At 36.6% G+C, this 12,325-nt stretch overlaps 1 protein-coding gene across 1 annotated transcript in view; it reads left to right on the top strand.

Moving 5' to 3' along the window:
- dnah6 (dynein, axonemal, heavy chain 6) overlaps positions 1-12,325 on the top strand; it is a gene marked incomplete at its 5' end in the record, with an annotated part of 83,950 nt that overhangs the window by 37,749 nt on the left and 33,876 nt on the right. Inside the window, 10 exons of the mRNA XM_079421155.1 lie at positions 597-728; positions 3,629-3,800; positions 4,371-4,517; positions 4,831-4,904; positions 5,149-5,303; positions 5,467-5,698; positions 8,183-8,335; positions 8,488-8,628; positions 11,517-11,759; positions 12,018-12,185. Of these exons, the coding sequence (XP_079277281.1) occupies positions 597-728; positions 3,629-3,800; positions 4,371-4,517; positions 4,831-4,904; positions 5,149-5,303; positions 5,467-5,698; positions 8,183-8,335; positions 8,488-8,628; positions 11,517-11,759; positions 12,018-12,185 (1,617 nt within the window). The remainder of the gene's footprint in view (positions 1-596; positions 729-3,628; positions 3,801-4,370; positions 4,518-4,830; positions 4,905-5,148; positions 5,304-5,466; positions 5,699-8,182; positions 8,336-8,487; positions 8,629-11,516; positions 11,760-12,017; positions 12,186-12,325) is intronic.

Here is a 12,325-nt window from a genome sequence, read left to right as displayed (position 1 = left end):
AATGACTCTTAATTATGTATTTTTCACACACCAGCATCAAGTAAACCCTGTGCTTGTTGAACACACACACACTCATACACACATACAAACAAAGATAAAAGTGCATAATATAAACAGGGACAATTATGCGATTTGGCAAGGTTACAGAGAAATATGGTGATCTGAGATGTAGTTGACCTCAATACTCATCTATCTCAAATATGAGTTATGATGAATAAAAGGCAGAAATATGATGAGAAAAGAACCTGCTGAGAATTAAAAGAATGATTTGTGAGTCTCAAATGAGCTTTGCCCTTGGAAAAACTCATCTGGGTTAGTGTAGCTCTTTGGTGGCTGAATATGACTCTGCTTTGACTTTGACACAGTAACATTTCCTGAATGATTTTTCTGTCATTTGAAGAGTAATTGGTCCTTAAGTTTTCCTGCTGTCATGAATGCTCTCATTCTAATTTGGGTTTTAATCAATATTACATTAATTTATTCTAGTAAAGGTTTGATGAGATTAGTGGAAGTGTCAAAAAAGTTAAATGATGTCCCTTGGATATTTTTTCTTATGCACTTATTCACCTTCTTCTCTTTGCTTCTCCTCCCTAAAGGATATGACCATAGCTGCAGCCTGTGCGCCTCCTGGAGGAGGTCGCAACCCGGTGACCCCTCGTTTTATCCGCCACTTCAGCATGCTGTGCCTCCCAACGCCCTCTGAGCAGAGCCTCAAACAGATTTTTAAGGTCAGACATATGGTAGCACTCATTTTGAATGAACATTTTACTTTTAAAGTTAACATGAAATCACAACTGACCCATTTACTTTCCTAATGGATGTTTTCGGTCTTATTTGACTTATTTCACTGGTACATGTTATTCCAAATAAACATATCAAAATATAATAAATGCAGCTTTGCTTTTTAGTTAACATTATGATTTCCCCTCCAGCCACCTGGATATGTAACATTCAGTCATGTCCCTCTGGATAAAATCAAGTCCTGGACTACTACTTTTTCTCATTGAATATCCAGTTTCACTCGTAATTACGTCACATATATGTATGACAGTCAAAGGGTTGCCAATGCTGTTTCATCATGTTGACTTTAAAGCTGATGCATGCTGTGCCTGATGATTCTGGAGACTTCAAAGTCTGAATCAGCCCATTGGTTTAGAAAATGGCAATGATCTTGAACTGACTTAAAATCTGTTCCAAGCTGCCTACCTAGACAGCATAATAAGGCTGAAAGAATGCTTCACTTGTATTTAAGGGTGTTTGAAAAGTAGGCGACATAGGCAGATGAGTTGAAAAAGAGTATTGATAAGGATATTAGTATTTCATTCAACACTGAGATTTACTGGAGTGTTGCATTACATCAGCAACAAGCTGATGTCAAAGCCTTTTGATATCTGTCTGGACTGGAGCTAAAATTCTTTCAGAAAAGTTGCATTTTTGAATTCATTGAATTTAATGGAACAGTTCACCCAAAAATTTTAAATAGATGAAAATGTACTCAACATAGGGCCATCAAACAAGTCCTGTCATATTACTTTCTCCAGTAAAAAGTCATCTCATCTGAATCAGAAGAGAAAAATGCACAGCTCAAGCACTGCTTGCAAGTGGAAACAAATTCAAACAGACATGTTGGTGGATTTTGATGAGAGGACAAAAGGGAATAGATTTTTTTTTTTAACCGGAGGAAGTGTTATTGTAACGGTTGGTGGTTGTAGAGAAGGTGCCCACAACGACGAATAACAAAAGGTAATTTTATTTGCATCAACACACTATAAACCATTATGAACTTAAGATCCGACAAGGATTGGGACAAAACTGAATGCTTATAAAGAAACAGGAAACAAAGGAGCAAACTAGATAATTAATCAAACACAGGTGACAAGACTAAATGATGATTACTAATTAACTAAATCAGAACAGGAACTACCAAATAAGGTCAAACAGAACTGAAAGGAAAACCGACATGTGACAGTTATGGAGTATGGACTCATTTTGGCTAGGGACAACCGTTGAAAGTTAAAAGCCTTAATGATAGATTTGCTTCTTACAAACACACAGCTTTCACTCAAAGAGAGGATAATTGATGTACTGGATTCATGTGAATTGCTTGTGGATTATTCTTATATCTTTATCAAATGTTTGAATTTTCTGCACAGGATTCATTGATGAGCAAGTAATGTACAATTAAATTTCCGATGAAGAAACAAACTTTTCTTGGTTGGCCTAATGGTGTGTAATATTAGCAAATTTTCATTTTGGGTGAGCTATTCCTTTAAAGCACAGCCACTACAACAATTGAAATATAACTTTTGTAACCACCTTTGCAATCACTTTTAAATTCAAAACAATTCTGATTTAATTTTTATCAATACATGACAGGTTCTATTCTGTTCCATGATGTTGCATGTCTGTCTAGCTGTTTTTGAATATGTATCATGTGAATAACTCTTAAGAATCCCTTAAGCATCTGAATAGTGTTTGGTAGACATGACCCTTCACCGGTGTAATTGGACTTCCTCATTAAGACAACCCACCGGCTAGTTGAGTTTTAAAATATGCAGTTTTCCACATTTCTAGTAGCTTCCTATATAGAAAGTTAATTGCAGAGTAGCTCATTAGGTATTGGAACGGAGCTGTCCTGGGTTCTGAAACTACAGCCTGAGAGCTGTAGCTGTCCATGGTTCTGAACTGACAGACTCAGAGCAGAAACTAACCCATGCTCACTGGATATACATGCTTGTGGCAATTTTTCTGCAGCACCAATATTACATATCTTGCTGCATGTTTCACGGCAGTTTCAAAGTGATATGTCCAGTGAGTGGCTCTAAAACGCGCGTTCAATACCTAACCGTGGCCATGTTTTTATTATGTTGGTACAGGCACATATGCAGTGTTTTTAATGTTGCTTCAAGTACATACTCTATTATGATATTTCAGAGATCAAAAGTCTGGGGAGTGTTGCTAAAAGGTTAATGGTCTATCGTCTTGGAAATACCCCCTACACCAAACTCAACCCTAAAACTACCCCATATTGTTTCCGAATGCAAAAGTTATATTAAAATACATTCGCTGATGCAACTGTGCTATTTTTAATTTCCTTCTATACGGATTTGCGCTGTTTTGTCAAACTGTAGTTTCACAGGATTCATACTAGAGTGCTTCACCTCTCAAGTGCAGCGCTGTATTGTGTGAGCTACTGAACAAATCTACTGCATTAGAAAACCCATACATATGAACCTGGACATGTGACGCTAACATTAAAAAGTATCAGTTTTGAAATTTCACAGCATGTTAAAATTGTTTTGAAGTCATAACATAATATTGTGCAAGGAATTGTGCCACAAATTAGGCTTTCTTAATCATAACTCTGGCCCTGTAAATCTTGTGTGAAAAGGAACAAAATTGGTCAGAGTTGTACTGCCTCTAGTGTTCATTTCAACTAGAAACTGCAGTGATTCATACAGATGCGTTTCTTGAGTTTTGCGTATTTCCAATGAGCCTGAGCAGGCAAATACTGGTCAATGCTGGAACTGTCCATAGTAGTCTTCAGACATTTCACGCATATAAATATTACTGTCCCTAGTTCTACACATGCTGCACTCTGACTATTCTTGTATGTGCATGTTTGCAGGCAATTTTGGGTGGATTCCTTACTGAGTTTCCCATAGCGGTGAAGCAGGCATCTGACAGCATTGTGGATGCTGCTGTTGAAATCTACCATCGTATGAGTGTAGACCTGCTGCCTACACCAGCCAAATCCCACTACGTTTTTAACCTTAGAGACCTCTCTAAATGTGTGCAGGGTAAGAAAAACATGCACAAATGAACAAAGACATACCTACATAGACATAGAAGGCAGGAGGACAATCATAAACAGTCATTTATATATTGCACTCAAATAATTTAAAACCTGGTCAAAATCACAATTCATCTAAAACAATACAACTTTTAACAATTTTATCCATGGTGTTTAGCATCTATTTTGCTTAAATCCACCAAAGGCTTGTAAAGAGCTTCTTTCGTTTTGGAGCTCTTAAATGAGCAATAAAAATGCTTTCTCTTAATTTGAATAAGCACCTTGTGAGTTGTTAAAATGTAATTTTATGGTTTAGGACTTGCCCAGGGGCTGAACTATAGACTGTCAATAGGGATACTGTCAATGTAAACTAAAACCAACCAGCACAGCCTCCATCTGATTGTTTTTTTTAATCTGTTCATCTGTTACTGTTCATTGATCTGTAGACTCAGAATTGATTTTCTACTAGTAGGCATTCTTGCTAAGAAATTAAAGACATAACGAAGAATATGTATGAATGTTACAGGAAATCATATTCATTCTCTGCTTCTGCATGCGTGTGTGTGTTTTTGTGCAGGTATGTTGCAGTGTGAGCCAACTACAGTGAGAGATCAAACCCAGATCTTCCGTTTGTTCTGTCACGAGTGTCAGCGTGTGTTCCACGATCGACTCATCAACAACGAGGACAAGACCTACTTCCATGCCATGATCTCAGAGATGGCCAGTAAGCATCTGACCCTTGAATCCTTTTCTCTGTTAATCTTCAGGAGCTTAGTCCAGACATCTTAAGAGATAAAATAATTTAATATTATAATACATTATATTTTGAAATGTCTTTAAGCAGGTTTATTATTATTATTATTTAGTAAAATTAAAATTTTTAGATATAGGAAAGTGGGTCAGATTAAAGCAATATTATAATTCTCCTTGTTTTGCAATGTGATTTATCAGAGTGATCTATTTATTTTTGTTTTGCCCCCAATCTGTCATCCTTTTGCTACAGTAAACATTAATGTCCTGAACTGCTTATCCAACAGGTAAATATTTCAGCATAAACATAGAGCCGATGTACTTTGTGAATCAGCCCATCATTTTTGGAGATTTCATCAAGGTAAAAGTATTTTGGGGATTGTCGTGCCTTTTTTTTTTTGCATCTGACAGTCTTGTCACTGTTTTGTATTTTCTTTGTAGAGTGCTTTCTGTGTGTTTACAATTAACTGTTTAATACAGTAGTATAGTTACTCATACAAAGATAGTTCGCTATAACAGTCACTTGTCTTTTTGATTATGGTCCTGTTTGATGTAAGGGCAGTGCTTAATATTTTTTATTAAATTATTGAATTAACACTGTTCAGGTTGGAGCAGACAAGGCTGACCGTGTCTATGAGGATCTAACAGACATGGAGAAAATTCGCCAGGTACTACAGGACTACCTGGATGACTACAACACAACCTTTGCCAAGGAAACCAAGCTTGTGTTCTTCCAAGATGCCATTGAACACGTGTCTAGGTAAGCAAGCAGCTTGCCATTTCATCTGGTGATCACAAAACCAGGTGTTCAGACGACCCCGCCATTCAGGCTGGGTATCTCCATTGGTTTACTAATGGAATGTTTTGTTCATTCACCCAATTGACCTTCTTTTCTTACCATTCATCTCTTCCTCTGTCAACAGAATCGCCCGCATGATTCGCCAAGAACGTGGAAATGCCCTGTTAGTTGGTGTGGGCGGCACAGGAAAGCAATCTCTAACACGTTTGGCTGCTCACATGTGTGGTTACCGCTGCTTTCAGATTGAGTTGAGCCGTGGTTATAATTATGACAGCTTCCACGAAGACCTGCGTAAACTTTACAAAATGGCAGGCGTGGAAGGCCAGGACATGGTGTTTCTCTTTACAGACACTCAGGTACAGCCAAAAAGAAATTTATTTGAAAAAAAAGTAATTTTGTTGTGTTGTAAGTTTGTAAAATGGAATGTTTGCCCTAGCGTAACCCAAAACCACACCTCTCTGAAACTCCTTGTAACCAATTCACAAGTTATGATTTATTGATTTGTGGATATATGGATGCAGAGAGGTTTTCCCTGAGCTGTAGAGTAGACAGTAGGTCATCTCTGTTATGACTCCGGGCCCTCTGCCAGTGCTGTAATACTGTCTCATGAAAGCAGAGACTTCTACTGCTTTGTGATTCAGCGTACAGGCTCTGCAGCAGTAATGACCCCCTAAATAATTTCATGAACAGTTCCTAACGAGACAGACACAAGCTGGTGCTATAGACAAGAGATATATACTTTTTGAGGTGTGTGTTTGTGTGCCCATCTGTAAGATTAATTACTAATGAGAATCAGAGTGTTTGAATGAATAGGCTGTTTTAAGTACCATTTATTATTGTGTTTCATGGACTGAAGGGAGTAAATACTCTTCAGTGTTTTTGATAGATAGTCACTCACTGTTGAAACATTGTTTTTCAAACTTGCCCTTAGAGGGTGTTTGACCTTTTGGTTTAAATTCTATACCTGGAGTACTAACCCATGGGTGTGTGTGTGGGTGTAATGTTCGGATTGGTTTTGTTCTGGATTTAACATATGAAAGGAACAGTTTACATAAAAAGGAAAAGTAATTTTTTAAAATAATTTATTCTCCCTCATCAAGCACTGCTGAATCACACTTAAAATATGAATGTAGGGATGCAGAGAGAGTTTATAAACATAACTGTACAAAAGTGTATGTAACAGAGGCCAGTTATACCTCACTCCCCAGACCTCAAGAGGTGCGCTAGCATCTGATGCAAGAGGCTGTTGTCATTAACACCCTTGTTAGTGTGCCTGCCTCCCATGCTGGAAATGCTGGTTCAAAACCTGCTCTGGGATAGCATGGCGAGTAGAATCGGAGGGGTTACAGTACACAGGGGGGTTGTGAGTTTAATGAAAACCTGACAATTAATTAAATCATTAAAAATTTTAATGAAAATAAATCATTTTAAAACAAACTCCCTTTTTTTCTTTTTTTTTAATGTTTTTTTTTTTATTTGAAATCCCTTTCGAGGAAAGTCTCTTCACTTGGCGGCCATATTTGCAACGCCTCCGGGCAGCTCATACAAGACCTATGTTAATGAATGGGGGAATCCTGAAATCTCAAAAACTGCTCGCTGAACTCACAATTAAATTACATATGTCAAATCAGCAACAAAAATCTGAAATTAATTGCCTCATGAATGTTGTTTCTTATGCTCAAATAGCATTTAAAAAGCTTATTTTTCAGGCTAGACCAGGCAATGTGCATGCGGTGTCATAACGTGCTTAAGACTGCGCATATGCATTGGCAGGTCTAGTCAGGTTTCTATGGGACATTTGGCTCGTTCATTTAGAAGGTGGGACTATTCCTCCATATTGCGCATTGCAGTTTCTCCCATTCATAAGTATAGTATAGAACCATCTTTGCAATTCTATAGTCTTTGTTTTAAATAAAACACTTACTAAAAAAGATGAAATATTTTTATTTACCTGCATGCAATGTGATCATTAATCAACATCAAAGAAACCGTGAGCATGCAAATGTGATACTTAATTATTGAAATATTTATTTTAAAATCTCAGGGGTACTTAAAGCAAATATATTTGGTGAATAAGGTTTAGATGACAAAAAGTTTTGGAATATCTGCATTACATGTAACTAAGAAATAACGTGAATATGTGCATTTTAATTAGTTATAATTAATAATACATGGTTAAAAAACCTACAGAGTAATAATTCAAATAAAAATGAATGTGTTCATCAGTAGCCTAATTCAGTGTTGAAACCCTTCTTAAACCTAAAATGATTTTTGTTAATCCAGTGGTCAAATACTAATGACTGATCTTTGTGTGAATGTCCACAAGACTGGACTATATATACATATATAATAAGTATATAATCGGTAGGCTATTTTAGAAAGGAAAATTTAAAATATGAAAAAGAGAAATTAGGGGGAATCAATGATTTATGAATAATTTATTGCTATTGTGTGAATAATATGTTATCATGTAATCCATAAAAAAGTAACTGTAGTCTGATTACGAGTATTTTAAAATGTAACTTACTCTGATTACAAGTAATTCATTTTTGGAATCTGATTACGTAATCCAGATTACATGTAATCAGTTACTACCCAGCTCTGTCAGCCTTAAATTGGAGAGTGTAATGGAGGCCAGTTAGTAAGAGCTGTATGGGTAAAGCTCACTCCCCTCATCTAAAGAGGTGTGCTAGGGACTGATGCAGGTGGCAACCAGCATTAAGGTGCAATACCACCAGCTTTCAACCAGTCGTAGTATTAACATGATATTAATAACATGCACCAGTGTTAGTGGAATGATATTGTTTGACTATGCGATTTGTTTTTCTCATCTGTTTTAGATTGTGGTGGAAGAGTTCCTGGAGGATGTTAATAACATGCTGAACTCGGGTGAAGTACCAAACCTCTTTGAGAAGGATGAACTGAAACAGGTGTTGGCTGCCATTAGCCCCAAGGCTAAAGAGGCTGGCATCTCTGAGGGAAATAGGGATGAGGTACATGATACAACGAACAACTATCCAATCTTACAACCTGGCCATAACCAAGACATCTAACCAAGTGCAGAATGTCACTATATATTCTCAGCTGCTCTGCAGTTCTGTTTAGATGTCAGTTGTCTTATCTCTGTTTGTCTTTGTGTCTTCAGGTCTTCCAGTTCTTTATCTCTCGTGTGCGTGAGAAGCTGCACATAGTGCTGTGTATGAGCCCTGTGGGCGACTCCTTCCGCTCACGCTGCCGCATGTTCCCATCGCTAGTTAACTGCTGTACCATTGACTGGTTTGTACAGGTCAGAATCCACCTTCTCTCTTTTAACACTCTCTCTTTTTCAAACCAAAAATCACTGAGCAGTGAATTCATTAAACACGTTACCACTAAACTGCTGCGCATGCAAACGCCTGCCTGTACCACCCGCAACGAAACTTAAACATGCAGTGTTTCACGTTGCACATTTAAATGAAGTCATTCTTATTCTTTTCAGCGCCGCACATATTTCCTCTCTATAAAATAATTTTCATTGAAAGGAAATTTGTGCAATAAAAAGAATACAAATGACAAAATTTAAATACGGACAGGCACAGGCAAAGGCTTATTACAGGTGTGCCTTATTCACAAAAATTAGTACTATTTACAGAAAGCAGGTGGTAGGCAGAGTTTTAATCGGCCTGCAAGATGGGCAATTGTGTCATGCACATAGTGTTCGGCAGTAATTTTTGGGCTTGTTTGCGTTACTTGTTTAGTAAATTGGTTGCTAAAACAACAGACAGCGAATGCTAACTACACTGTCAGTGGGCATAATTAATTCTTAGTGAGTTCCCCTTAAAGTAACATGTACATAAGAAAGTAGAAATTCAATGAAACCTGAAGGCATCCTGAAATACCCATCAGGATATTTATTTGATCAAAAATACAGTAAAAGCAGTAATATTGTGAAATACTATTAAAATCCAAAATTAAAACGGTCTTTTTTAGTATTTTAGTATATTTTAAATTGTAATTTATTCCTTTTTAGGGCAAAGCTGAATTTTTAACATCATTACTCCAGTCTTCAGAGTCACGTGATCTTTCAGAAACCATTTTAATATGCTGATTTGATGCGCATGAACATTTCTTAAATTTCAAAAGAGCAGCATCTACTGTACAAACAATTGAAAAAATCTCTATACTGTATATCTCTTACACTATTTCTATTACACAGCTATGAAACGAGACCAAACCAAATAATTGTGTGTTGCAGGAAAATATAAATAAAATTTGACAAAAATTGTCTTCAAGTGACCTTTTGGTCTACATCAGGAATATGAGCACATTTATTCTCCATGGCCAATCTGTCCAGTAAAAGCATGGGGCATTGATAAGGAAAATTGCTACCCCAGTCCCTAATATACATATTAAAGAGTCACTTATGCAAGACAGGCAGCACTATACGAAGATGATAAGAAGCAACTCTCATTTTTTGCTTTTTTGCTTTTTGCATGTATATACTTTAAAAAGGCTACTTATGCATTCCGCCCTTACTCATCCCTGCAAGTCCATTGTTTCAGTTCTCTGTTTTCACAGTAATCATGGTTGGGAACAGGGCTCTTTTCAGTAGCTGATTTGCTCATGTCTAAAGGCATATCAATGTGATTTTAACTAGTGTTGGTTTAGGCCCTGAGAAAGAGAAACGGAGAGGGAGATAGAAAATAAGTAAATGAAACAGCCAAATAATGTTTTAAGTAAAATTATGCATACTGCTATCTCAAGCTAAATTAATAAAAGCAGTTATACAATAGTTCTGTTCCTTGAATCTGAATGAGCGACATTCCAAGAGTGCTAATTTAGAGTAAATCCGTGACAATTTTTCTGCTAGAATAGTGAAAAGAAACTCCAGAAATGTAAATGGTCACTTTCTGTTCATTATGCCATTTAAAATGAAAGTGGTGTTGGGGGGATGGGGGAATCAAAATTCATTTAATAATAATAAAAATTAATTCAATTAATAATAATAAAAACCAATACATATTTTTCAACTAATGTATCAGCAATGGTTGCATTTAAAATAAATATTAATATATATATTAAAAAACTTTGGTGTAGACACAATTTTTAGTTCAATTTTCACATTGTATTTACACATTGTATTAAACCTGAAATTTTGAAGTAGATTTTCTTGTCAAATTTACTCCAATAATCTTTGTTGTATTTACAACCTTTTTTATACAGTAGACTGGCTATATGGACATGCAAAATATATATACCTCTTATAAATATTTATAAAAAATACACCACAGTCACATAAAATAACATTTTTATATATAGAATACATTTATAATTCAATATAATTAATTTTAAAACACTTAATATCAGATTTTTGGTGCCTTTCATCAGATATTGTGGACACAAATGTTACTTACTACTTTTTTATAGAATGACTTACTAATTATTTTTATAGACGGTGATGGAAACTGATTCTAATAAAGAGAGGGGGCTTCAGGTCTCACACACATACAGACACTGTGCGTCTATCATTCAATCTCTCTCTACCACCATTCTTTTGTTTCATTCTCTTATCTAATGAGACGCATGTTCACTGACCTCTGTGAGCTGTTTGGTTGAAAGGGGTGTTCTGCTAATTACTATAAAGTGTGTGTGTGTGGTTTGTTTGCATGTAGAGTGTTGATTTTATTTGTTGTGTTGTCCATTGTTGTGTTGTGTTTGTGGGTGTGATGAATGGCTCTGTGCTGGCCAACTGCAGCTGCTCATTAATGTTAAGCAGCAAGCCCGTTTGTCTGTTCACCCTGCTTTTATTTGCTTATTTGTTTCCATCAGTGTGTGTTTGTTTACTTGTACACACACACACACACAAACGCACTCGCCCCACATATTTCAAGGTGACCGCAATGGTTCTTGCAGAATGAAATGAAAGAATAGTCTATAATAATGTCTTCAGTACAATCTGCATGCTATTTTTGTACTTGTGAAATCCAATACATTACATAAATAAGTCAGAAAAAGGAAATAAACATTTAAAGGAATAGTGCACCCAAAAATGACACATGATGTGAGTTTTTAAAAGATCTTTTCAAATACAATTCAGTAAACAACTTCTGTGTGCTCACTCTGTGATGCGTTCACAAATTTGTTATGTTGCAGTCAGGGAAATTTTCTTTCTTTCTTTCCATGTTTGTTTTTCAGTGGCCCCGTGAAGCACTGCTTTCTGTGTCCCAGACCTTCTTCCAGAACGTGGAGTTTGGCAGTGAGGAGATGAAGCAGTGTTTTTCAGAGATGTGTGTGGAGATCCATGTTAGCGTGACTGACATGGCGGAACGTTTTTACTCCGAACTGCGCAGACACTATTACACAACGCCCACCTCTTATTTAGAGCTCATTAACCTGTACCTGAGCATGCTGGGAGAAAAGAGACAGCAGCTGCAGGCGGTGAGGAGACTAGGCTATGAGTGATGCATAGATGCATAAATTATTGATGTGGTTACATGATTACTTAAGATTGTGGACTCTACTCTTGTGGAATCTTCCCAGAAATTTCAAGAAAAAAAAGTCGCTACCTTTTTAAATTTTAAAGTAAGAGATGTGTCAGCTTGTAGATATATTAGAGTAAAGGATCCATCAGAGCTGAACAAACATAGAAATGTGTGACTTGTATGTGTGAAATATAATGTGTGTTTGTCTGCACAGGCTCGAGATCGTGTGAAAAATGGTCTTACTAAACTGCTGGAGACAAATGAACTAGTTGATAAGATGAAGCAAGACCTCTCTGCTCTGGAGCCTGTGCTTAAACAAAAATCAATCGATGTCAATGCTCTCATGGAGAAACTCGCTGTGGATCAAGAGAATGCTGATCAGGTATGTGTATTACTAATAATTCAACCATTCCCCATCTGTTTTCACAGGAACTCATTTTATACTTCCATTTTTTCTCCTAGGATCAGCTTGTAATGCTATGTCTGCTGTATGTTAGAAGTCCCAAACCACATGAAAATGTT

This window comes from Barbus barbus (genome assembly GCF_936440315.1).
Source record: "Barbus barbus genome assembly, chromosome: 7".
Taxonomy (NCBI): Eukaryota; Metazoa; Chordata; class Actinopteri; order Cypriniformes; family Cyprinidae; genus Barbus; species Barbus barbus.
The sequence above is the reverse complement of the archived record's forward strand: the minus strand, read 5'-3'. Positions and strand labels throughout refer to the sequence as shown.